The sequence below is a fragment of the Neolamprologus multifasciatus genome, chromosome 23 (assembly GCF_963576455.1).
Source record: "Neolamprologus multifasciatus chromosome 23, fNeoMul1.2, whole genome shotgun sequence".
NCBI classification, from domain to species: Eukaryota; Metazoa; Chordata; class Actinopteri; order Cichliformes; family Cichlidae; genus Neolamprologus; species Neolamprologus multifasciatus.
Genome location: NC_140460.1, coordinates 29,730,104 through 29,755,609, shown reverse-complemented (window position 1 = coordinate 29,755,609; position 25,506 = coordinate 29,730,104). Strand labels below are relative to the sequence as shown.

The window sequence follows — 25,506 nt, the reverse complement described above, 5'->3', positions numbered from 1 at the left end:
GCATATGTGTTCATATGTGTGTTTCTCTTAATTCTGAGTCAGTGTATGTAGATGTGTGTGTTTGTGTGTGTGTTTGTTTGTGTTCATCACTTTCCTGTTCTGGTGTTCTGGGTAAACCATGGCCTGAAGCCCGTGCCCTGGGGTCCTGCCTCCCCCTTTTCAGTCCGTTTGCGTCCATTGGTGCTGCTGCCCAAAGTTCTGTCCATACTGGTTCTGGCCCCAATTGAGGCAGTCCTTTTCTCCAGTGTCCTGCATCTTCTCCTTGTCCAGCTCCTCCTTAACTTGACCCTTTTTGCTTCTGCAGCTCTGCTGTGCGGCTCTTCTCAGAGGTCAGCTCCTGGCTGAGCCCCGACACCTGTGCCTTCAGCTTATGTTCTTCTGCTGCTTTTGTCCAATCTGAGGTGCCTCCTGACCTCAGTTACTCCTCGTGTCTCTGGCACGCCCTTTTTGCTGCCCAATCATCCGTGTTGGTCCATCACTGTCCTGCACAGTTTTAATGCAGAGTTGTTAAGGTCAGCATTCTTTTGCTCGGCCTCACTTTTCATCCGGGCTTAATAGGCGTCTTGTCACAGCTCTGTCAGCTGAAGCTGTCTGGAAATCTCCCCCGTGTAGTGAAACGGGCCTTGGATTTAACATTCTCCGTCTCCGCTGCATGAGATCTCTTTCCTGCAGCACTGTTGACATTCTGGGTGGCTGTAGCTCAGGTGGCAGAGCGGATCAGCCTCTAACCAGAAGGTCAGTGGTTCAATCCCAGGCTGCTCCAGTCTGCATGCCAAATATCCTTGGGCAAGATACTAACCCCATGTTGCTCTCCGATGCATCCATCGGAGTATGAATGTTAGATACTTAGCACTTAAGCTTAGAAGTGCTTGTGTGATTGGGTGAATGAATTAGCTGTATAAAGCGCTTTGAGTGCTCGGACAGAGTAGAAAAGTGCTATATAAGAACCAGTCCATTTACCATTCTCAGGCTGTTGTTGTGGGTCCAGCTGCTGTAGCATTTGGTCAGGGTCACATCAAAGATGGTAGAAGGGAGAGCAAAGATGGTAGAGGGGAGAGCAGGAGTCCAGGTCAGCCTCGGCTTTCCGGGCCGACAAAGCAGCCTGTAATCAAGCATAAAGAGAAAAAAACAAAACCAAAACAAAAACAGACGAACAGGAAAATGATGTTGTTTTGGCTGTGTTATTCAGAGAGGGGCCAGGCCCTGTGTCAGCCTTCTGTTTTTTGTTTTTTCTCACTATATAATCAACTCCTAACCCACCAAGTTGACATGACAACACAGGTACACGTTAAAATTCTTAAGATCATGTTTAATAACTCAAAAAAGGAATTTTATTTCATTCAGTAATCACTTGTATTAATCCATCAGAAGAAAACATGTCACAATTTGACTCTTTTAACCACTAAATTTATTATTTCATCACTGGTTTATCATACCAGTGTCTTTCTTTTTGAAGTCGAGTTGTTGTCCTGCAACCCAGAGAGTTTATTTGTTAGTAGTGGATAGACTTTATCATTTAACATCAGGTGTATGTTAAGTTTTGCTGCTTTAACCTTGCTGGAAAATCTTCACGTGTTCATGAGTGTAAGCTGTTTCTTCATTGCGTGTATGTGCGTTTGTAGGTGGGTTATTTTAACTTTTTCTCCAACAAGGCATTTCTCTAATTGTGTGTGTTTTTAATTTTGTTTCCCAAATTTTGATTTCCCACCTTAAATAACAGCATTCCATGTTTTCAGCCAGGAATTAGAGCTTGCTTGTGAGATTCAGGGACACATGGTGCCAAAAACAATTCAGTGAAAAACTTGCCTGAAAATTTTCAGTGATGGTAACCGATAACTGGAGGAGAAGATGTCCTTTAAGCTTCTTTTCAGGGTGAGGACAAAGTGAGAGGTCAAGCTGTAAAATTTTGAGCCAGAGCTTGGCCTGTCTGTCGTCCCAATTTTGTTAATCTATCCTTTTGCTGCTGTACTCAGGTCTCCAGGTTGAGAGAAATCCACCTGTATTAAGAGACTAAAGCATTCATTTACTATTTTTCTTACAACATCCATTTAGTTCATCTGCCTAGATTTTACTCTCTCTCTCTCGGTGCATAGTTCACACAGTCAGGCAGTTGCCTTTTATGGGCATGCAGATTTCCGGCCACCGACACTCACCCCCAGCAGCCGCCAAGCCATCTCTCCTATATCAAAACCCAGGCAAACATCAAACATTCACCGCAGTCATTCAAAAACTGTATTTATAATATTATAATCAACAAAATCGGCGTTTTAATTACAGGCATGTATCATTATTTGCAAATCATACTTATAAAACTCAATAACACGCTAAACAGTAAGTCCTCTGTGGGCTTCACAGCAGCCACCTCATTTGCATGTTCACACACCGTCTAAACTAGCTCGCAGCGCGCTGTCGTCACACACAGCCTCGTTTCACACTCAACTCTCTATTATATTACAAAGACGTCTTATATTTACAATCACTCCTTCTTTATCACACAACTCCTTACTCTCCTTTGCCACAGCTGCAACCTCTAATATTTTCTCTGGCGCACTCCCAGGTCGCATGACCTGCAGCGCCCTCAGCAACTCCTCTCTCTGCTTCTCAAAAGTTTTCCACTCACCCTGCACACCTCCTTTTTCTATGTTAGACTTAGAACCCAACATTTTCACACCACTACACACCTTTAAACCCTCCAAAATGACTTCACAATTTGCAACAATTCACGACACGACCTCCTGCCGCAATTTCTGCACAACACAAACACACTTTTATACACAAATTATCCCGTTACTTTAATTGACTCCCGTACTTCAGACGAGACGCCGACTCTAACGGCGCTTTCACACAAACTACACCGTCCTATCTTTCTCTCTCTCCTTTTTTTATTTTTTTTTAATTTTTTTTACACCACAGAGTAATACACCCAATTCAGCCCGTCTATCTCTATGTGGCTCCAAATACCCTCTTTATTTAATTTAACACTCGTCAGGGGACAGGCAAACAACAATTTCAACCACTGAAACGAGGAATACAACCTTTTTCAACCTTTTTAACCTTTTTAACCTTATTTAACCTTATTTCTCTGACTATTCTTAGAACTCAACCTTTGTTCGCAAAATGTGTCTTGTTCTATGTTCTAATCCAGAATAAAATGTAAACCCGTGATTACACAAACGTTTTCAATATTATTCTGTGGCTATGCGGGAGTCCTCAGTCCCCAAGTCACCACCTCAGCAAACCAGACGCCGCTGGACCTGACTGCGCATCCACAGGCAGGGGGGTTGCCAACACCATGAATGGTAAATGGTAAATGGACTGATTCTTATATAGCGCTTTTCTACTCTCCCGGAGTACTCAAAGCGCTCTATACAACATGCCTCATTCACCCAATCACACCCATTTTCACAAGCACTTTATCTATACTTAGTGCTTTCTAACGACATTCATACACATTCATACTCCGATGGATGCATCGGAGAGCAAGTTGGGGTTAGTATCTTGCCCAAGGATACTTGACATGCAGACTGGAGGAGCCAGGGATCAAACCACCGACCTTCCGATCAGTAGGTGACCTGCTCTACCTCCTGAGCTACAGCCACCCGATAACAAAACCAATTTCCACAGGTCCACTAGGCATCAACCTTTGATCCTAAAATGTGTCTTTGCACTAATGTCCTCCCATTCACACATCAACCGTCACTGTCACCATGTTTATATTTCACACAGAAACACAGCAATTGCGTCTCATCAGCAGTAATACACAGAAACACAGCAAGCGCGTCTCATCAGCAGAAACACACACAGAAACCTCTGAGCTCACCTTTGAAAAATGCAAGCGCACCACAAGCCAGATTCTATTTCACCTCTATTTCAGATACTACACTTTGGCCGCTTTTTGAAAGTTTTTCCACATTTCTTGCAACAGAAGCCAGTCATAGACAAAATTAATTATGTAGGGTAAAAGTGGGCTGCACCCTAGTCTCAACGTAGAATATGATTAGTATCTTGCTAGAGCCAGTTCCTATAACACACTTGATTTCTAGTCTCAACGTAGAATATTATTAGTATCTTGCTAGAAAATTATAACACTTGAATTCAGCCTCAACTTATGTTGTTAGTATCTTGCGCCGAAAACCAGACACCGACAATTTAATGTGAAAATACGTGTAACTCAGCGAACAGATTAATTTGGAAAGCCCAATATGCACATTTGGTATTTATAATACAACAGGCTGTGCTTACCTTTTTATGTTTGGACCGTCCTCTGTTCGCCTCGCCCCACGATCTCACCACAGGCCAAATCTGCCCCTCCTCAGCACACCAAAGATCCGGGTCACCGGCACCAAGTTGTTGAATTTTCCCAGTTCTTTGAATCTTTGGGCTGAAGGAAGGACAATACTCGGTGTATAAATGCTCAATCAACAATCCTTTATTTCCATACAATTTTCACACAATGAGCATAAAAACCATCCGGATGGGGAGAGATGCCTGAAGAGGGTCACAGCAAGTCTCAAAATGGTGACGTGTTACACAGCTTTTTATACTTTCCACTGGCCCCCACCTGGTCGTAAACCTAAACATTCACACTCTCTTATCTGTCGTGGCGCCTAAGTTATGACCTCGGCTCCCTGTCTTTCTACCTCCTACAAGGGTGGGGGCACAGAATGTGGTTTGTTTCTTCTTGTTATCGGCACAAGGTCTTTTGCACACAACATTCTCAGAAAATGATTTAAGCAGTCTGACATGACAAGAAAACAGTGTAAAACATTCACAGCAGATAAATGGTGGCGCCCACCTGTCTAACAGAACCCAAAGATGGTCACATTCTTTTAATCCCCAAAAATATACTGGAACATTTGTCTAACATACTACAACAATGGTCATGTTCTTTAACCTAAAAATATAAGGAGAATAATGATCTCACAAAATCTAGGAAAACAACTCTTAAGGTGAAAGAAATCTGCTTTCAAATCACTTAGCAAACACATTAACTGCTGTACAACTCTCTTTTTTATGTAATGTCAGCAAAAGCTCAAGAACAAAAGACAGAGACAAAAAGACACACCATTGTTTTTGTCCTGCGTTTACCACAGCATGGAGGGTCGTTGTTCTCTTTCTGCTTCTAACGTAATCTCTGAATGATGCTCACATTACAGCAAGATGTTTCACTCCTCAACATGGGGATCTGAAGACCCAATTAATATTCAGTGCAAATATTACTATCTGGTATCATAGCAACAAGGGCCACTGTACTGGTTGTGTAAAGCTGCCAGTGAGATTTTGCAGGGAGCGAACAGGAGGGGTAAAGAGGGAAGAGATGCATACAGTACATGCAGTAACAGCAGTCACAAAAGGGCAACATATCCATGAAACGTTTGGCTCTTTCAGTGCCACAGTTAAATGTACATGCACTTTTCTCACCACACGCTGACTGTGTGACTGAATTATGAACTAATTTAAGGAGCTGTGGCATACATTGTCCACTTATCCTCCATGCACAATAATTGGAGGCAAGTAATATTGTTCATTATTTTCGTAACGTGTCACTTTTAGCAGTCAATGTTGGCCCTTAAAATTGTGAAATGCTTCACAATTAATTGTCTAACATGTTAGTATTGTAATATTACAGTGGTGTGATTAGAAAAAGAGAACTGAGCTCTCACGAAACAGACTTTTGTTCACAATCGCTTTTCAAAGAAAGAAAGCCGATTCAACCTGTTTTCATCCTGATGAATATGAACGGTATCCCAGATTTGAGTTTCCAATCCAGCTCTGAATCTCAAATGAAATGCCGATGATCACTTCTGGCTTCAGACTTAATTTAAACACACCACACTGACCCAAACAGACATTGGCATTGTGTCTAAAATTAGTTTTTCTCTCTCCTCCCTGTCAGTCTCACCCCAGTAGAAAAAGCAGTGAGGTAGATAAAGCGACGGGCTGCTCCCTGCTAACACTCAAACATTAATTCTACTTTTCTGAATACATCCTTACCATTTCCGCTATTTGCATATGTCGGTATGCTGTATACAATGTAGCTGTCTGCAGAAAATATACAAAGGAGACATGATAATGTGATGTGTTTACTGATTTTCACTGTGTCGCCATGGCAGTAAGACTAAAGGCTGAGAGAGTATTGTGATATGGATAGCATATGTTCAGGTGACTTTGCAGTGCATACAGTATGTGAAAACCTGTAAGTCTGAGCATCTGTCTTATGGTGTTTGCATATAGTGTACAACCCAAGTAAATGTGTGTGTGAATGGTGTGTGTCTTTGGGGTGGGGAGCGTTACAGTAAACTTATATTGTTATACTATCATCCCTCAGAACTGCCGTATGTTTCAATACGGTCAGAAATATGACTTTTTACCATCTCCCCAGAAGCTATCAGTCACTCATTAAAGCACTCTCTGTAATCTCCTATAAGACTGACTCTTCTATACATCACACTATAGTATTTCCACAAATGTGCTCCCTTATGAATAATTGAAGGAAACTGAAGCCTGAACTTGTGCCTGAGGCAGAGCAGGCACTTGTGTTGATCTGCCAGGGTCTTTTTAAGAAAGCTGTGTTGGTAGGCTTTTCAGTGATGCTGGCAAACAAATGCGAGGTATCACCAGGGATGCTGAAGAATGTAAGCACGTTTTCTTATAAACACACCGTGAAAACACACCGCAAGGTCACAGGGGGTTGTGTCTCTCAGGGGTTCATTAAAATCCACTGTATTCTCTGTTTTTATGCTATTTGGGTGTGACTACAGTCAAATAGTCTTCACACTAATTGAGTGAATCAGTTACAGTGGGGCAAAAAAGTATTTAGTCAGCCACCGATTGTGCAAGTTCCCCCACTTAAAATGATGACAGAGGTCAGTAATTTGCACCAGAGGTACACTTCAACTGTGAGAGACAGAATGTGAAAAAAAAATCCATGAATTCACATGGTAGGATTTGTAAAGAATTTATTCGTAAATCAGGGTGGAAAATAAGTATTTGGTCAATAACAAAAATACAACTCAATACTTTGTAACATAACCTTTGTTGGCAATAACAGAGGTCAAACGTTTACTATAGGTCTTTACCAGGTTTGCACACACAGTAGCTGGTATTTTGGCCCATTCCTCCATGCAGATCTTCTCAAGAGCAGTGATGTTTTGGGGCTGTCGCCGAGCAACACGGACTTTCAACTCCCGCCACAGATTTTCTATGGGGTTGAGGTCTAGAGACTGGCTAGGCCACTCCAGGACTTTCAAATGCTTCTTACGGAGCCACTCCTTTGTTGCCCGGGCGGTGTGTTTTGGATCATTGTCATGTTGGAAGACCCAGCCTCGTTTCATCTTCAAAGTTCTCACTGATGGAAGGAGGTTTTGGCTCAAAATCTCACGATACTTGGCCCCATTCATTCTGTCCTTAACATGGATCAGTCGTCCTGTCCCCTTGGCAGAAAAACAGCCCCATAGCATGATGTTTCCACCCCCATGCTTCACAGTAGGTATGGTGTTCTTGGGATGCAACTCAGTATTCTTCTTCCTCCAAACACGACGAGTTGAGTTTATACCAAAAAGTTCTACTTTGGTTTCATCTGACCACATGACATTCTCCCAATCCTCTGCTGTATCATCCATGTGCTCTCTGGCAAACTTCAGACGGGCCTGGACATGCACTGGCTTCAGCAGCGGAACACGTCTGGCACTGCGGGATTTGATTCCCTGCCGTTGTAGTGTGTTACTGATGGTGACCTTTGTTACTTTGGTCCCAGCTCTCTGCAGGTCATTCACCAGGTCCCCCCGTGTGGTTCTGGGATCTTTGCTCACCGTTCTCATGATCATTTTGACCCCACGGGATGAGATCTTGCGTGGAGCCCCAGATCGAGGGAGATTATCAGTGGTCTTGTATGTCTTCCATTTTCTGATGATTGCTCCCACAGTTGATTTTTTCACACCAAGCTGCTTGCCTATTGTAGATTCACTCTTCCCAGTCTGGTGCAGGTCTACAATTCTTTTCCTGGTGTCCTTCGAAAGCTCTTTGGTCTTGGCCATGGCAGAGTTTGGAGTCTGACTGGTTGAGGCTGTGGACAGGTGTCTTTTATACAGATGATGAGGTCAAACAGGTGCCATTCATACAGGTAATGAGTGGGGGACAGAAAAGCTTCTTACAGAAGACGTTACAGGTCTTTGAGAGCCAGGGATTTTCCTTGTTTGAGGTGACCAAATACTTATTTTCCACCCTGATTTACGAATAAATTCTTTACAAATCCTACCATGTGAATTCATGGATTTTTTTTTCACATTCTGTCTCTCACAGTTGAAGTGTACCTCTGGTGCAAATTACTGACCTCTGTCATCATTTTAAGTGGGGGAACTTGCACAATCGGTGGCTGACTAAATACTTTTTTGCCCCACTGTACATTAAATGCGATATCAATTGTCCTCAGGCGTTCCCTGCTTGACAGAAACAAATCTATGCAAGAATATTTTGTTCCAATCCATTAATAGAAGCTAAAGGTTAGAGATAAAATTTGCAACAATACTCATATTTTCTGGGCTATTTTTGTCACTCCTGAAGAAAAACTCAAATTACTTTACTTTTTTAAAACGTTTTTTTTTACTTTACCTTTGATCAGGTGGATAATAGACATGATTGAATGGACAGTCCCCATTCTGTCCATAGCTAGACTGGGTTTACCTCTTGCTCAGTAATAAGAAAATGAAATCCCGCACCGTGCTTACACCTTGAACACATCTTTTGCTATGCTGCGTTCATGGTGTAGATGTAAATAAAGTTTTTGTCATGGCACTCAGCATCACGATTAAATTGAGTAAGGTTTTTTAAGTGTCAAGTAATTTCAAATGGATTTTTTTCAACAGATTTAATAAATATGTACACATTTGGCTAGCAGAAACAAATTGTTTCTGTGCAGCGTCTCACAAATAGTGTCTGCAAGCTAAATGTACAGTTGTTGTAAATATACAACACTGAAAGATGAGTGCAGATGTATGAAAGAGAGGAGCGGGGAAGCAGATGAGAGATTATTTTTAAAGATGAGGATTACTCAGCAAGTGAAATTTGATATGCTGGAAATTTAAGTCTTACTTCACTCACAGGGCCCACGTCCTCATTTGAGGTTTGACAGTGTTTTAGTAGATAAAGGTGAATGGCTTGGACATTAATTGAGCTGCGGTTTCAGGGAAGGCTTCGAAGGGGACTGGGGTATACCAGTTTTGTGTTTCAGAATAAAAATAAAAATCTTTAACTTCAATATAAAGAATCTTGAGGCAACTGTTGTTGTGATTTGGCACTGTATAAAAACATGTGCTAATCAGAATTGAGACACTTTGTCAGTGTTGTTATTCTTATTCTTATTATAAAAAAATATTATCATGGGGGCATAAGTGTGGAACAATATAGGAGAAACAGAGGCAGTGCGACCACTTGTTCTTATTGATTTTTCTCTCGTTTTCTGTCAGGGAAAGGGAGATTCTTTCGTTTCCGTCTCCCGGCCTTACCTCTCCTGGGAATCAGCAAGCAGTCTCTGCCCCAGGAAGACCCTGATGCCGTCATGGTAGACTCTCCTCGGTACAGTGACGGCTCAGTAGCAACACGCGACTACCAACTTCCCACCACTCGAGAGAGCTGCAGTCCCTCTTACGCCAACGACACCCGTGCCCTCATTGGCCCCAGCCACTGCTCAACCCCTGTGTCTGGGCCTTTGGACCACTCGTCGCCTAAAGGCCCCTGGGACCGGATGTACCCGGACCAGGCCGTTGCTCAGACACAAAACCAGAGCCAGGAGGACACGCTTATTGCAGCTCCATCAATCCCAGGCCTTACTCCAACTGCCTCCAGAGAGAGTATGTGCAGTATTCGCAGGGCCTCTTCAGTACATGACATGCAAGGCTTTGGGTCCAACTCTAAGATGGTGTTCAGGGACCGGCATGCCAGTGAAGGTAAGAGTGTCCTTTTATACATTTTCAGATATGCATCAACAGTTGCTGAACTGTATATATGGTATTACTTAATAATCACTTTGTATTTATTTTAAATGCTTTAAACTGGTAAACAAAGTTTACATTAGTTTACATTAAACTGCAAAGTGCACAGCACTGGTTGATGATGTCTTGTTTATTGATTTGTTGAATTGATGTGATATAAGAAAGAAACAAATGTAATTGATATTTTATTTACAGATCTAATTAATTACTAAGACTAATCCCTGTGGTCGTAAAATATCAGCTATGTGGGGTTCTAGTGAATCCTCAGTAGATGGTCACATCTATAATCTGTGGTATTGATCTTCCACCTTTTGGTCCTGATTTGGTTGAGGGTAGAAGTGACCCATACTGGTCCTGTTTCCTGCAGCTCAATCAGTCTCCTCCAATTGCCTATAATTCCTATTTAGATACATTTAATACATCTACTTCCCTGTAATGCACTGTTCACAGGGACAGTAGCGGGTCATTAACGGCAACCCCGATTTATCATCATAGACACCCACAAATTCTTCTCTCACCTCCACTCCCCTTTTTCTGTCTTCTCCCCCACTCTGTTGCCACCTTCACAGATAATGGTCGCAATATCAAAGGTAACTAACGGCAACCTGCTGCATTTTCAGATCGTGAATAGCGGCATGTCTAATGATACACGTGTACATGTCAAAGCCTGCTTGTTGCATGAGTTTTCCCACAAAAGGTTCATGTTGTATGCAAATGCCTCAGCAGATGACTGTGTTTGTAAGTTCTTTGGCCTCGAAAGACACTAAGTGACTACACGACCTGCCTAAACCTAACCAGCCTCTGTAAGTGCTCACTAAAAAGAAAACACAGTCTGCACATGCTTGCATGGAAGCAACACGTTAAACTTCTCTCCTGCTTGTTGTTCATTGAAGAGGATAAATTAATGCTTAAGAAATCATGCCTCCTACTGTCTTTAACCTTTGCTTTCTTGTGTGCAAGCTCTGGATCTTGTCTTTGTGAATGGAAAGAAACCTGACTGTTTACATGCTTAATTGAACTGTTGCAGTGCTATGTTGAATGCATAGTGCAGTACATATTCAACCAGGTTCTTTAAAAGTCATATGCTCTTTGTAATCAAATGGAATACACATTAATAGCAACATTAGCATCATAGTCTGCCCTTTTTAATCCTCTAAAGGTTTACTGATAGAGCCCCTGTCAAGCTCTATTTACTAGTAATGCCACATTATTGATATGCTTTTACCCGAGACTACTGACCCAACGTCCCAAACACCTTTCCATAATCCCACTTTCTCCTTTACCTCCTATTTCTTCTCTCTCCTGGTTGGCTAGTATCTCGCTCCTGGATGGCTGGGGGTATGGCTTCAGCTTTTTTCTTTTCAGTTGTTTTTTTATGACGGCTTTGATGTATCCTGACTGTGGCATGTACTGAAGCTGCGCATGCAATCTTTCATCCTCAACTGTCTGTTTCTCTGTCCTTGACTCTCAATCACTGTGCTTTGTGGGGTGGGCAGTGTATCCTTCCTCTGCTGGTTCACGCAGCTGAATTAGCAAACTTCTTGTTTTCACTTTTCTCACTCTCATTGGGCCACATGTCAGTTTGTGTAGCGCTATCGCACAGATCCGTTTTTAATATGATTGTGTTCTACTTACAAAGTGTTCACTGATCATACTACATAATTTTATCTATACAGTGAGTTCACTGCACTAGATTTGGCAAACTATGGGAACTTGCACTCTCTGATTGCACATTAAATCATTCTGTTTATTCACCAACAGTGTTGTTCATTATGTTTTAATGAGAGGCTCTGAAAGGCTGTACAGTTTATATTTCAGCATCTTTTGTATTCTCGGTATTGTGTTGTTGTTGAAGTCACTCCAAAACTAGGAATCACTCCATGCTCACTACCCATGTCACAACTACTTCTAAATAAACACGACTGACAGTGCATAACAGATCAACAAGAGCCCAGCTATAAAACAAGATACGGCATCTTCTAATAATAACACCCACCCTCTGCCGTGCTCTTTTTTTCAGGACCACTCAGCCAAATCAAATCAAGCCTGCTTGGCTCAACTTCCGACTCCAACCTCAACAAGTACTCCACCATCAACAAGATTCCCCTGATCACGCTCAACTTCTCAGAGGCAAACAATGATAAGAAGTGCCCCTCCCCTCCATCCTCTGAGAAAACTATCATCGCCCCAAAAGTCAAAGATCGCACTCACAATGTCACAGACAAAGTCACACAGGTAAGGACGTGAGCCAGTTTCAAGTTTGTGAATGGGGAGAAAAATTGAGGGCCTGTAATTTAGAATTACAGGCATAAAATGATCTGTTGGATCCTTAAAATAATAATAATACTACCTGTGAGAAAAACCTGCAAACGCAACAAAAATTTTTCTTTGGATTTACATCCTGTCAGCCTCATTTTTTCACTTGTGCCTTGTGAGTTTCTATTCTTTCTATTTATTTATAGTCCTGTATTCCTATTGATAGTTGACAGTCTGTCTGATTACGTATGTTCTCTGGCTGTGTTCATCCCCCTGCCTTTGATGCCAGTGCTTTTCCACTGTGTGGTTTTCATATATTGCTCAGGCCAGTTTTAGTTTTTGGATCACCTTGTTCCTTCGGAATTATCCAACCTCAGTTAAACAGTGCTTGCTATGTGTTTGGTCATCTGAGGACTCGTGAATTTGGGTCTTCAAACTGTTATAGACAGTGCGAAGGGAATAAAACATACTACATCACTGTTTTCATTCTTGAAGAAACAAGTAGTAATTTCAAGGTTTTTGCCTACATAAAATAAAAACAAATGTATCACCCACACAAACAGAGGCAGCACTGCAATAAGAATAACAACATAAATAGGACTACTCAAAAAAATCAGGAATAGACTGAAACGTCTTGTTGGGCCCTTAGTCTGTATTTATTTGTAATGATTTTACTAATAAAGTCTGTGCAGACTGGAGAACAGTGAGATATTAGAATTCTAATATAACATTCATCATATTATCATTTATGATCATCACAAATCAGACTTGGACAGATTGAGCACTTTATCAGCAGATTGCATGCACACTCCCAAATGCCCTCAGTCAGCATCAGGATGATTAACTGAAATTCAAGGGATCTGATACGTAAAGCATTGGAGGTGTCTGTAGCTCACGGTGGATAGCCAAGTGTTCTCTTACAGCTGTCAGACAGCATCCAGAGCTCAGGCTATATTTCTAGAGTTACGAAAAGTGTAAGAGGTCATTCTCACCTTTCCTGCCAGGACTGAGAGGCATGGAACTATAAGTTCATGTAGTCCTAGGAGTAGGCCAGTGCTGCTTGAAACTACTGATTAGGTCTCAGTTTTGCATTTTGCCAATTAATGGTGTAACAGATAGAGGACACAGAAACTGACCCCTGTTTGCGCTCAAAGCCAATTTCGGCTGCAGGCCTTACACTGACGCCAGAGGCAGAGGGACCACTGCATGGCACACTGTCCTCTCACACAAGTGCAAAGTCAGAGAGGGCTTAATATGGTTTTAATTGACTTGGGTAACATGTGGTAGAATACAACACCTCAGAAGAGCTACTGTATGAGAGTGGTGAAAGCATCAAGAAGCTTCATAATTCCTAGAATATAACTGTAAAATATACTTTTCCTATCCTATCACTTTCCTTTACAGCTTAGATTGGTAAGCGGGTTTCTGGACACCTGACTTTGACAACCAAGTGACAGAAGATGTCTTGAAAGCAACTTTAAACTCATCAGAGTTTATTTGAAGTTATAATTAAAGCATCTGAACAGATACACTCTCTGTTGGCCTTGGCCGCCTCACAGGTACTGCAGCCAGATGGTGGCTTCACCCAGGAAACTGATCAGCTAAAAAGGAAAGCAGACTTGCACCTCACAGGCTGTTTATTACATTTTGAACTTCTCAGTGCACGTGTGGCTAGGGCTGTGCGATATGACCAAAATCTCATATCCGATATAAGAATTCTATCGTCCAGATAACGATATAAATCACAAAAATGTAACATTTTCTGTAAATTCTGTGAATCTCGGGCAGCTCGTCTTGCGGGAAGTGTTTCCAGCTGCGCGTCATGTAGCTGGAGTCGAGTGTTTTAACCGATGCATGAAACGATACATTTTTAGACATAAGTTGTAAAGGCGCCGTTTTCTTTGTGAGTATTTATTACACGGCGTGCTGCGGGGAAAAGCCTGTTCTAACGTTTGAGTCTAAGGTTTATTTTTTAGCACCTGACGTCTTTTTTAATTCTCATCTGTAAATAATCTGCTCTTTCACTTGATTCAGTTTATTTTGAAAAGTCTCAACAGGATCCTGAGCTTTATTGTGAAAGGTTTATGTGGAACATAAACAAGCGGACAGGCGATGGTGTTACTGTTGTTGTTTACGGAGCCCCGCAGGGGACATGGGAGAAAAAAAAAATTAAGACGGACTTTTGCGAGATCTCGCAAAACAAACTCGGGATCTTGCAAAACTTTTTTCATGCAAAAGTTGAATTCCAACAATGGTAGCAGCTACTTAGTTGTAATATTACTCTTTCTGGGTCACAATATACACTTTTAAGATATTTTGAGGCGTGAATGTAGTTGTGTAAATGTCAGATATCTGCTCGGTTTACAAGACATCACATATTTGCAAAAGTGCTCCGACGTTTTCGGAGATGTATGAAACTTTTGCGAGATCTCGCAAAAGTTTTGCGAGGTCCCAAGTTTGTTTTGCGAGATCTCGCAAAAGTCCGTCTTAATTTTTTTTTCTCCCATGTCCCCAGCGGGGCTCCGTAGTTGTTGCTAACCACAACGCATAAAAACAGGCGCTTGTCCGTCAGTAGTGTGGTTATATAAAATATAAGAGAAAGAGATAACTTTAAGAAATTAATATAGCCACTACAGTGACCATCAAAACGATGAAAAAATATTGCCGTAAACGGTTTATTTTGCGACACCACGAAACAAACGATAGTGTAAAATGAAACGACAGACGTTTTTATATCGTCATCCGATATATATCGTTATATCGAACTCATCCCCATATGAGGCTCAAATGACCGCATCTTAGCAGTTTATACTTCTTGCGGTTATCTGAGGTGGAATCTTGAGTCAAATAACAGTCTATGCACTGATAAATGATATCTCAGTGTGCACTGTGGGAAAGGTTAATGTTTATTTGTGCTTGAGACCGAGACACACACAGAATGCGCTTTCCATTAACCAGCAAGAAAGAGTTCATTTGACCAAGTGCACATGGCTACTGTAACCAGGTTAAATAATTAAGATGGGATCATTAATTTAGAAACAGATGTCTACAACACTTTGATCTAGAACTGTCACTCTGACAAATCAACCAACTTTCTCAGGATTACCAGCAGGTTGTGGGATCATGTGAGCGATCGGGCCACAATCGTCCTTGGTACAGCAAGTGTCAGCTTTTCTCAACATTTATACTCCTTCCTAACAGAAATCATTTTACAAGAATGGGAATCTAAGGTGTTATTTCAAAGTCAACAGTAATTAAACTCTGAGTTAAGACCATCACTTTAAGCATCCAGCTTTAATGAAGTGGCAGCTTGAGGAATATTAGAGCGCATTCCCTTTGACTGTCCTTTGGTTTCTGATTGATTTCAAAGGTTATCCCATATCAGAGGGTAAAAGCGTTTGACCCTCCTCATCACACAGAGGGATGGGGTTTTAATAACCAATTCAATTATTAATACCACGCCACATTGTGCTATACGTCATCCTTCTGTTCTCCGGTCCTACCTCCCCAGTTACAATGGTTAGAATAGAGGGGTGACAGGGCACCGATAGAGGAGCGATGAAAAATATGATGAATGCCAAAATAAAGTCACTTAAGGCCCTCCCTTCTTGTTTCATTCTCATTCTCTGTTTCGTGCTCACTCACATACATCACAGCATAATTGTATCTTTGCCTTTGTAGTGCATGCAATTTACCTGCACACCCACCCATCAAACCTACCCCCTCTGCCATAATCAGCAGTGAAAATGAAAATTTGTAGCTATTGAAGTGTTGAACACTCAGATGAATAGCTGTACCCCTGCCTGCACCTATAATTACCTCCAAGTCACTGAGACTCTTATCCGAAAAGTCCCATGACGCTGCTTTAATATTCATGTTAAAAGCTATTAGGTTCTGTAGTATATGGTGACTGCAATAACAGAGATAATTATGTTGACATTCAGGCTTGCCGGAATGGATTATACCTCCAGTCTTGATGATACATTTTGACATTTATGCATGCTCTTATTTTTCCATATGCAGTTGATGCATCGTCATTTTATTTTGGTTTGATATGTTCAGTTTCTGTTCTTATAAACAATATTCTTATCTTACAAATAATCATAATAAAAGGTATCACTCCCTCAACTGAAGCTTCAATTTTAAGAGTTTCTGTAAACAGGCACTGGAGAAGCATTTATTTATTGGAAATCATGCCTAAAGTAATGTGCAAGATGTTATTGTGGATGACAGATAATGGTGAAGTGCATTACATCTGAATCTATATGATGTACAGCTGCATTATTCACACAGCGATAAATCTTTTCTTTTGAATTTTATTTGACCTAATCTAAAGAAAATATACATTTTGTTAATTCCACAGCTTTAAGTATAAGGGCATTATTAAAAAAGTCCTTATCAGGTCTTAAAATTTCAGATGAACAATTGATGACTGATTACATGTTGTCTTTATGATATCAAAGCCAAAATAAAACTAAGTACACCCCATGATTCAGTATCTTGTAGAACCACCTTTAGCAGCAGTTACCTGTTTACATCATTACTTTAGTTCAATGAGGTTTGTGGCCATTTGTTTTCCATGTGCTCTGTAACATTGATGTAGGTTTTAACCTTCATTTAAACATATTCCAGTATTCCTTATCTCATCTTATCCTAAATTTTCTTTCATAAAATATGGCATGTCATTGCTAGGATGTTATCACTTACAGTCTAATTTCTTGGCACTCTCCCACAGATGCTGGAGAATCAGGAGTTTTGTTTTGTTTTTTTCATGTGGGGTTGACAGATCACATGCACCTTCGTCTGTTTGCTTCTGTTTCTCATAGCCTGTTTGTCTTTTTCATAGCAAATTTGATTTCAAACTTAATTAAAACTAAACTTTTTAAAAACTTGAGCCACAGTGACTTCTTTAGGATAGTGGAGATATTCCTCCTGTCATCAGAGGCTTCTTCAGTTTTAAAACAACTGATGGAGAGTCCCAGGAAATTAACCCTTAACCCTCAGACCAGGGGTGGGCAACTCCAGGCCTCAAGGGCGTCTTGTAGGTTTTAGATATCACCCTGGGTCAACACACCTGAATCAAACAACTAGTTCATTACCAGGCCTCTGGAGAACTTCAAGACATGTTGAGGACGTCATTTAACCATTTAAATCAGCTGTGTTGGATCAAGGACACATCTATAACCTGCAGGACACCGGCCCTCATGGCCTCGAGTTGCCTACCCTTGCCGTACACCAACGCCTTGGGGGTGGTGCTGAGGGTCAATGACCCACTATTAATCATGCGGGTTATCACATGAACCAAGATGTGAAAAAAGGCAGGGACATTACCCCCTCCAGAACAAAGGTGTGAAACCTCTAACATTACAAGGCATCACCCGACCCCACCGTCATATGAGCTGTAGAGGTCACCTCGATGGTTTGTCACAGTGGACGTAAATGGCCTCCTTTACTCCAAACCGTCTTTCTTCTCAGTCCAAACTGTGGACATTGTGTACTATAATTTTTCGCACACTGCTTCTTCATTTTAGCTTAATAATTATTCATCTAACTTTATATTTACCTTACTTTAAGAGCTGCTAAGGACAAGTTGATTTTTAATATGTACTGATATTTAAACTTGTGCTTTCTTATCACCATGACTGTATGCAATTCCACTTACTAGCATGCCCAGCAATGTAAGAGAGCAGACATGCAAACGCTTAGTGTAAATATTTTCAAATTTTCTTGTATTTAACTAATTTTCTCAAACAACAGAGCATATTTAAGATTGGTAAGTGCATGCACTTCTTAGATTTGTTGCACCTTCACAAAGTAGAGACTCAAAGTGGCAAATAAGAAGAAGATCTGACTCTTAATCAAAAACAATGCTCATCCTGTATTTCCTGTGATGCAAATCTTCTTACAGACTCTTTGAAATGTCCATGTAGTTAAAATTTTAATCCTTTCACCTGACCCTTTACTCTGAAAATATTGCTGATGGTGTCGTAAGACAGAAATAGAAATTGAAAGCTTCTCCCAGGCACTGCAAAGGCAATCAGTGAAGTCCTCAATAAAAACAAATTTGCAAAGAATCTGCAAGAAAAAGCACCGTATTACACTTTTATTTCCCAAAATGTGTGTGTATTTGAACACAGATAGCAAATGTTAATGGCAGTAAAATTGTAAAAGTTCTCTTTGTTTTTCACTAGGTTCTTTCTCTGGGCGCCGATGTGCTTCCTGAATACAAACTCCAGACACCACGGATGGATAAGTGGACCATTCTTCACTACAGTCCATTCAAAGCAGTTTGGGACTGGCTGATCCTGCTGCTGGTCATCTACACGGCCATTTTCACCCCCTACTCTGCTGCCTTCCTCCTCAATGACATTGAGGAGCAGAGGAGACGGGAGTGTGGCTATTCCTGCTCGCCCCTCAATGTGGTTGATCTGATAGTTGACATTATGTTTATAGTGGACATCCTTATAAATTTTAGGACGACTTACGTCAACACCAATGAGGAGGTGGTCAGCCACCCAGCCAAGATCGCCATCCACTACTTTAAAGGCTGGTTCCTCATAGACATGGTGGCTGCCATCCCTTTTGACTTGCTCATCTTTGGCTCAGGATCTGATGAGGTGAGGATTTATTTCATTTATCAGTCAGTTATCAACCAGGCAGAGTTGGAGATGACGACAGTGATGACCGAGTATCTGACTGCCTTACAAGAAAAGCACTTGAACGCACAGAATAAATCACAACTCACTCTAAAGGTCTTTTAGAACACGAGATAACATTGGTGGGTTCATCCAACCCTATTTGTGTCCTCTCCCAGTCTCCAACCAGGGATCTTTTACCTGTTAGGCAAATGTGTTAACCACTACACACTATGGTCACTAGTATCTCAGTTCATCTTGAGGTGAATGTCGTTCAGGTGATTGAGGTCATTACAGTTCAGCAGTAACAATAGTATGTATGGTCCTTCTTCTTCTTCCCTTTAGGGGTCACCACAGCAGCTCACTGGCTTTCATCTTGCCCTATCCCTAGTATCCTCCTATTTCACACAACCCTCTGCATATCCTTCAATATGTCCATGAGTCCGTCTCTCTGATTTCACTCATTTCTAACTTCTTCTACTGACTTTCATTCATCTTCTCTCCAGAGCATACCTTCCTGTTACGTTTCCTCTAGATCCACAAAGACAGTGCAGCTCCTTCTGATCTTCTCCATGCTTCTCCATCAATACTCTCAAAGCAATCATCACGTCTGTTGTACCTAACCCTAACCCCATCTCAACATGAGCCCATACACATTACACATTGATCGTCGCCCCTCTTCTTAACCTAGCTTCTACAACTCATTCTCATTGCTTCATGACTCATCAGCTTTATCCATCTGCAGTTCTTACATCACCCTCATTCTTGTAAATCGGTACAAGATTGTATTACATGCTCTAGTTAAACAGTTCACTGCCCCACAAGTATGTTATCTGGACTAGCTGCCTTTATGCTCTTTAACCTGCTAATTTCCTCCTTACTAATCCTCTGCACTTCCAGATTCACTAACTTTCCTCCAACTTCCTCTCCTACTCATTTGCATAATTCAGCAGCTTCTTAAAGTACTCCGTCCATCTCTCAACACACATTCTTCCAATTCAATTCAATTCAGTTCAGTTTATTTATACAGCTCCAAATAACAACAACAGTCGCCTCAAGGTGTTTTATATTGTAAGGCAGACCCTACCCTACATACTACAGAGAAAAACCCAACAATCATATGACCCCTATGAGCAAGCACTTTGGGGACAGTGGGAAGGAAAAACTCCCTTTTAACAGGAAGAAACCTCCAGCAGAACCAGGCTCAGGGAGGGGCGGCCATCTGCCGGGGTTGGTTGGGGATAGAGAAGTCCAAAGGAATTTTTAAAAATGCTGTACTTAATATCCTCTCTGTCCTCTTAGATACAGATTGACTCTTTGTGCAGAGTCACATTTAAATAAGTACAGAACACATTTAAATAAACTTAATCAGTAGATTAATGAGTAGGGGGGGGGGGGGTCATTTTTACCTGAAATAGCTTTGTGAAACCTAAATTGAAAAGAACTCTTTTTTTTACAACATGAAGCTGCTGAGCATCTGTCCTGCCTTAGTTACCCCTGTGTCATCAGGCTACACTTTGGGCAGTCTTTTTTTGAGATGTTATCTTGAACGCTTAGACTCCCAAACCAATCTGACACTTCGTTTTCGCATCTGCTTCCCTCCGTTCTCTTTTCATCAGAGACAGACTCTACGGCCCCAGGCCATCCAAATCTTTTAAAAAGGTCTGGGCCTGCCCAACAGCTCTGCTTGCAAGCAACTGTACGTCTGAGGGAGATGGCATAGCAAACTCCCGCTGCTGAGAACGGGGAGCAGCAGAGGACATAATTACTAGCATGAGAATATACAAAAAAAATCTGTTTAAATGAAACATTTTTTAATTATTTTCACTCCAAAATAAAATTACATACATCAAGGTTCATTTAATATTTAATAGTAAGAAAACATTTTAAAGAAAATACAATATTCCAATCCTTTACTGCCCCAAACACATGCATTTCTCTTGTTTCTAGAGCGGGTCTGATTCCCAGCCCCTTCCTTACATGTTCAAATCAATCCAGGAGCAAATCTGGCAATGCAGTCCATTGCAATGTGTGAAAATTCCAGGTTCCACGATACGCAAAGCAATACCTTCAAAAACACGCATAAAATCAGGATATATCCAGGATTAAGGTGTGTATTAAGAGCAAGGTCCTGATCTGATGTCAGCCTACTGGTTTGCCAAGTCTTTATTTACCATTAGGTGTGTGTTTCTTTGAGGAAGTACATGGCTACAGGCCACCAGTGAGTGGCGGGCAAGGAAAAAAGAGCAGACAGCTGAGCGACACCACAGCACAACATACGTCCTCATCATACAGCCAAATGACTTGTGCAGTGACAGGATGTGTTCTACTTACAATTTGCGTCCACAGCACACAGTGTCAGGATGAGACAAAAAAAAAAAAGTTGTATTTTTACCGCCTCCAATCAAGAGAAGCTGAAAATAACACATCCATGTACATTTTTAGCTCTGGTCTTTAAGGTGTGTTATTTTAGCTGACTGTGCAGAAACAGGAACTATTTTTAGCCTTAATTTCATGCACTTTTGTTGCCTGGAAACCACATCTGACAATGTGTCAGATGTGGTTTCCAGTTTTGTTGGGTCTTTTCTGCTGATTTTATTGGGTGCATATTCCTGGGTGATATCCTGCTTTGATTGGACTTGGCTGCAAGCTGGCACACAAAAGAAAATGATGTGGCTTTGATTTTTGCCTGCAGGACTTGTTTCAACTCCTCCATCATTTTCATATCAATGTCCTGTTGTGATAAGATCAGATAGTTTGCATATTATGTCCACATTCACATGGATATAGTGCCCACATTTGACACATTTGCAAACTATGGAGGAAAAAAGTGAACCTAAACCACAATTCAAATGTCATTTACCTGAAATTCTGGGCAGACCACTGTAAACTCGGAACAAAGCCAAAATGTCAGGGTGCGTGGGTGGTTACATACATCTCTTCTGTGCCTGGTAGTAAATTTACATAAACACTGTGCTTCCAGTGTGTCTAGCTACTTCATGACAGTTCCACAAAGTTGATCATGTTACTGTATCTGCCCTTCTGAAAGAGACATTTATGATTACAAATATTAAATTAACCCTTTAAGGTGAAGTGAACAACACAAGCAAATCCTCTTTTCTATAACAGATGTCCTGTGAATATTTTCATGCAAATCAAGTGAGGCGTGTGTAATGGATTGCTTCCCAGCTTCATATTCTGTCTCCATTCAGAGGGTAAATGTGCATTGTTTTCCCTTTGGTTAAAGCAGACTGTAGAAAAATGCACTCCAACTCCATTATGCTGTAAAACCTGCAACAACAGCTGCACTAAACAAAGAGAAAGGAGGCAGATTCGTTGTAACAGGCAGCCCCCTCAGTCTCGCTTGTGCACACAGGAAGAACAGACAGATTTGTACTTGAAATTTTTCTGCAACTGTTCACTCAGACAGTACTATAGTTGTGGATAATATGTTCTCTTTATAGATCACATGAAGAAGGGAAACATTTGGGTGATTATTGGCTTGTTCTGTACCGTGCAGAGCTCTTGTCAGATAGAAAGAATGTGACCACTTTGAAGACAGAAAGTTATATCCCACCCTTGGTTGACTCTTGGGTTTTAAAAGTGGCCAGGGGAGCCTGCAAAGCCACAGTGGAAGATGACCAGAGGGATATTTTCTGGGTATTTTTCATATAGTTTGTTCCTAATGTTAGCTTTAGCTTCACTCTTAGCCCCAAATGCATTCAACTTACTTTAAGATTTTAATCAATTTTACACATCATACAGCATGCACTGTGTCATCTGTGCAGGTGACTCGGAGTCACTTGCACGCTGGATAATTTGAAGCTCATCTGTTTCTATACAAGATTCATTCACTGTTCACTGTGTTGTCACTGAAAGGGAACACTGCAATGACAGATGGCTGTGATTTAGGGGTGAGATTGGAAGAATGGAGGCTCTTTAATGGACCCATCAGAAGCAGCTACAGCACTCTTCCTCACCATGATGTAGACGCACTCTTTCTCATCAGTCATTTGCTTTCAAAACAAAACAACAAACAACAAGCCGCCTTCTTACTTTTAGTGCTTTGAATAATCAGTGTCGTATTTGCTTTCACCTGCACAAGAGGTAATAAAACAATAGGCAAGCACAGAAGTGACGAAGCACAGTTACTAAGGTTTGTGCTTCTTTAAGGATATTAAGATAATTGCCAGGTGTGATAGGGAGTGGTTGGACCTATTAGCATTTTCTTGTACTGTGTTTACAGATTGCTCCACACTAATAGCCGCTCCACTCTCACGTTACACACTGTATTCATTGTGTCAAAAATGGGGACACATTGGCACACTGGCTTTGAGACTTTGATGGAGGTTCCAAGCTGCTGATATTTTTTTGTTTTTTTAAGCTAATTTTGCCATCATCATATGCAGTTATTGAAAAGTTGTTGGGTTTTTTTCATCTGCCAACAGATGAATCACCAAAGCAACCTCCTTTCTGTCATACGCTTTTTTGGCATGCCAGTTAAGAAGCCAGATACTTACTGACATTTTATGATTTGTAGAGCTTGAGGCAGGGAAGTTGTGCTGACACCAAGGGATGCTGAGACCTTGAAAGATCTGCTTATACCAGCACGAATGATCTAATACTGTATGTTGCAAAAAGCTACACCATATGTTTTTGAGTCGGTAATAATGAGCCGAACATTCTCATAAACCCAACCCTAAACAAATGGTAGACAAATAATGAGTTCTCTTTGCTTGCAAAGATGTGACATACTTGAAGTTTGCCATCCCACATGTGTTTTGATCAGACCTGTGATCCCTTTTTTAACTTTTGAATTTTGACTTTGCTTTGTGGGGATGCTGAATATTTTCACAAATGTTGGAAGGAAAAACGCAGTAGCTAAAGATTACACACTGGTCAGAATCACTTATAGGCTTAACTAAACAGTGAGTGAACCTAATCACTGATGGACCAATAACTATTAGAGCCCAAATGATTTATTTGCAGACCGATATTATTAGCCATTATTAGTTTTTCAAGACTTTCATTTATAACCCCTGATAAATAAAAAGAGACGAGAGAAACGCCTTTTAGCCATGTTTTGAGTGTTGTATAATTTATCAATTTGCAAGTTCCCTGTTTCCAACAGGGAACTGGTCCCTGTTGGAGATTAAATAAATAACTAAACATTACAAATGTTCAGGACCTCTATTTGTGTTGCGTGAGCCTAAAAGAAAAAAAAAAAGGAAGTTTTAAATAGTAGGATTTTTTTGAAATCCCTGAATACCTGCACATCCCCAGATTTATCACCCAGTAGAATAAGGACATGAGTAAACTACCATCACACCCTGTATCACATATTTTAGCACATTGTACCATGTACATATAGAGTATTTAAAACACATAGATTTAAGTGAGCGTGCACTCCTCTGTTTTCCAGACTACCACTCTGATCGGTCTGCTAAAGACGGCCCGTCTCCTACGGCTTGTACGAGTGGCCCGTAAGCTGGACCGTTACTCAGAGTATGGTGCTGCTGTCCTCATGCTGCTCATGTGCATCTTTGCCCTCATTGCACACTGGTTGGCCTGCATCTGGTACGCAATTGGAAATGTGGAGAAGCCTTACCTGGAGCATAAAATTGGCTGGCTGGACAACCTGGGGGTGTCAATAGGTAATGTCTGTTGATGATAGTTCCTTCCCTTAGTTCTCTATTTTAAAGCTGAATTTAAAAGTAGGATAGAAAAATGATTATGTTGCATTTTACAGGGAAAAAATACAACTACAGTGACCCAAGCTCAGGTCCTTCCATCAAAGATAAGTATGTCACAGCACTCTACTTCACCTTCAGCAGTCTGACCAGCGTGGGCTTTGGGAACGTTTCCCCCAACACCAACTCTGAGAAGATCTTTTCCATATGTGTTATGCTCATTGGATGTGAGTGATAACTGAATGACAGCACATACAGACAGTTAGGAAAGACATAAAGCCAAACACTGAAACTAGTACTGTTTTCATTTTACATGAAAGATCCAATGTATTTTTTTAATATAAATAAATGCACTGTTAAAACCTGCTGATATAGCATAATTGGAACATAAAGGATTCACAGTCCACATTCAGGATGTCAGTTTGTGCATTTCTGGCAGTAGCAGCAACTCCCAAGGTAGGTGTTATGTATATGAAGAGATGAACCCATCTGTACTCAAAGGTCACCTCTATGGCTTCTCTCCCAGCTCTAATGTACGCCAGCATCTTTGGAAATGTGTCCGCCATCATCCAGAGGTTGTATTCAGGTACAGCCAGGTATCACCTCCAGATGCTGCGGGTCAAAGAATTCATCCGCTTCCACCAGATCCCAAACCCACTGAGGCAGAGGCTGGAGGAGTACTTCCAACACGCTTGGACATACACTAACGGCATCGACATGAATATGGTACGAGAGGGATGGTGTTTGCACGGGTAGGCAACTATAACAAAACTGGGATTGCTGTTGGGTTTTTCTCTCTGCTACTTCTTCTCCCCCTTTTTCAATTTCATTTCTGTGAGTTTGAAGTTTTGAACCCCATTTCTGCTGCGTTTCAACTATCTTGTTCTGAAAAACGCTCTTACCACATCAGCGTGAAACTATCTTGCTATGTCATTG

The 25,506-nt window shown here is 41.1% G+C and overlaps 1 protein-coding gene across 5 annotated transcripts in view; it reads left to right on the top strand.

Annotated features, from left to right (window-relative positions):
- The window catches only part of LOC146491935 (voltage-gated inwardly rectifying potassium channel KCNH7-like), a 79,041-nt gene that overhangs the window by 36,428 nt on the left and 17,107 nt on the right, over positions 1–25,506 (top strand). For 3 of the 5 annotated variants that reach the window (XM_085150593.1, XM_085150594.1, XM_085150597.1), the window contains exons 4-11: positions 9,465–9,944; positions 10,559–10,579; positions 11,304–11,327; positions 12,010–12,224; positions 18,437–18,862; positions 24,303–24,534; positions 24,630–24,797; positions 25,097–25,296. In XM_085150593.1, coding sequence (XP_085006719.1) covers positions 9,465–9,944; positions 10,559–10,579; positions 11,304–11,327; positions 12,010–12,224; positions 18,437–18,862; positions 24,303–24,534; positions 24,630–24,797; positions 25,097–25,296 — 1,766 coding nt within the window. The remainder of the gene's footprint in view (positions 1–9,464; positions 9,945–10,558; positions 10,580–11,303; positions 11,328–12,009; positions 12,225–18,436; positions 18,863–24,302; positions 24,535–24,629; positions 24,798–25,096; positions 25,297–25,506) is intronic. The other 2 variants (XM_085150595.1, XM_085150596.1) reach the window with 2 other exon arrangements.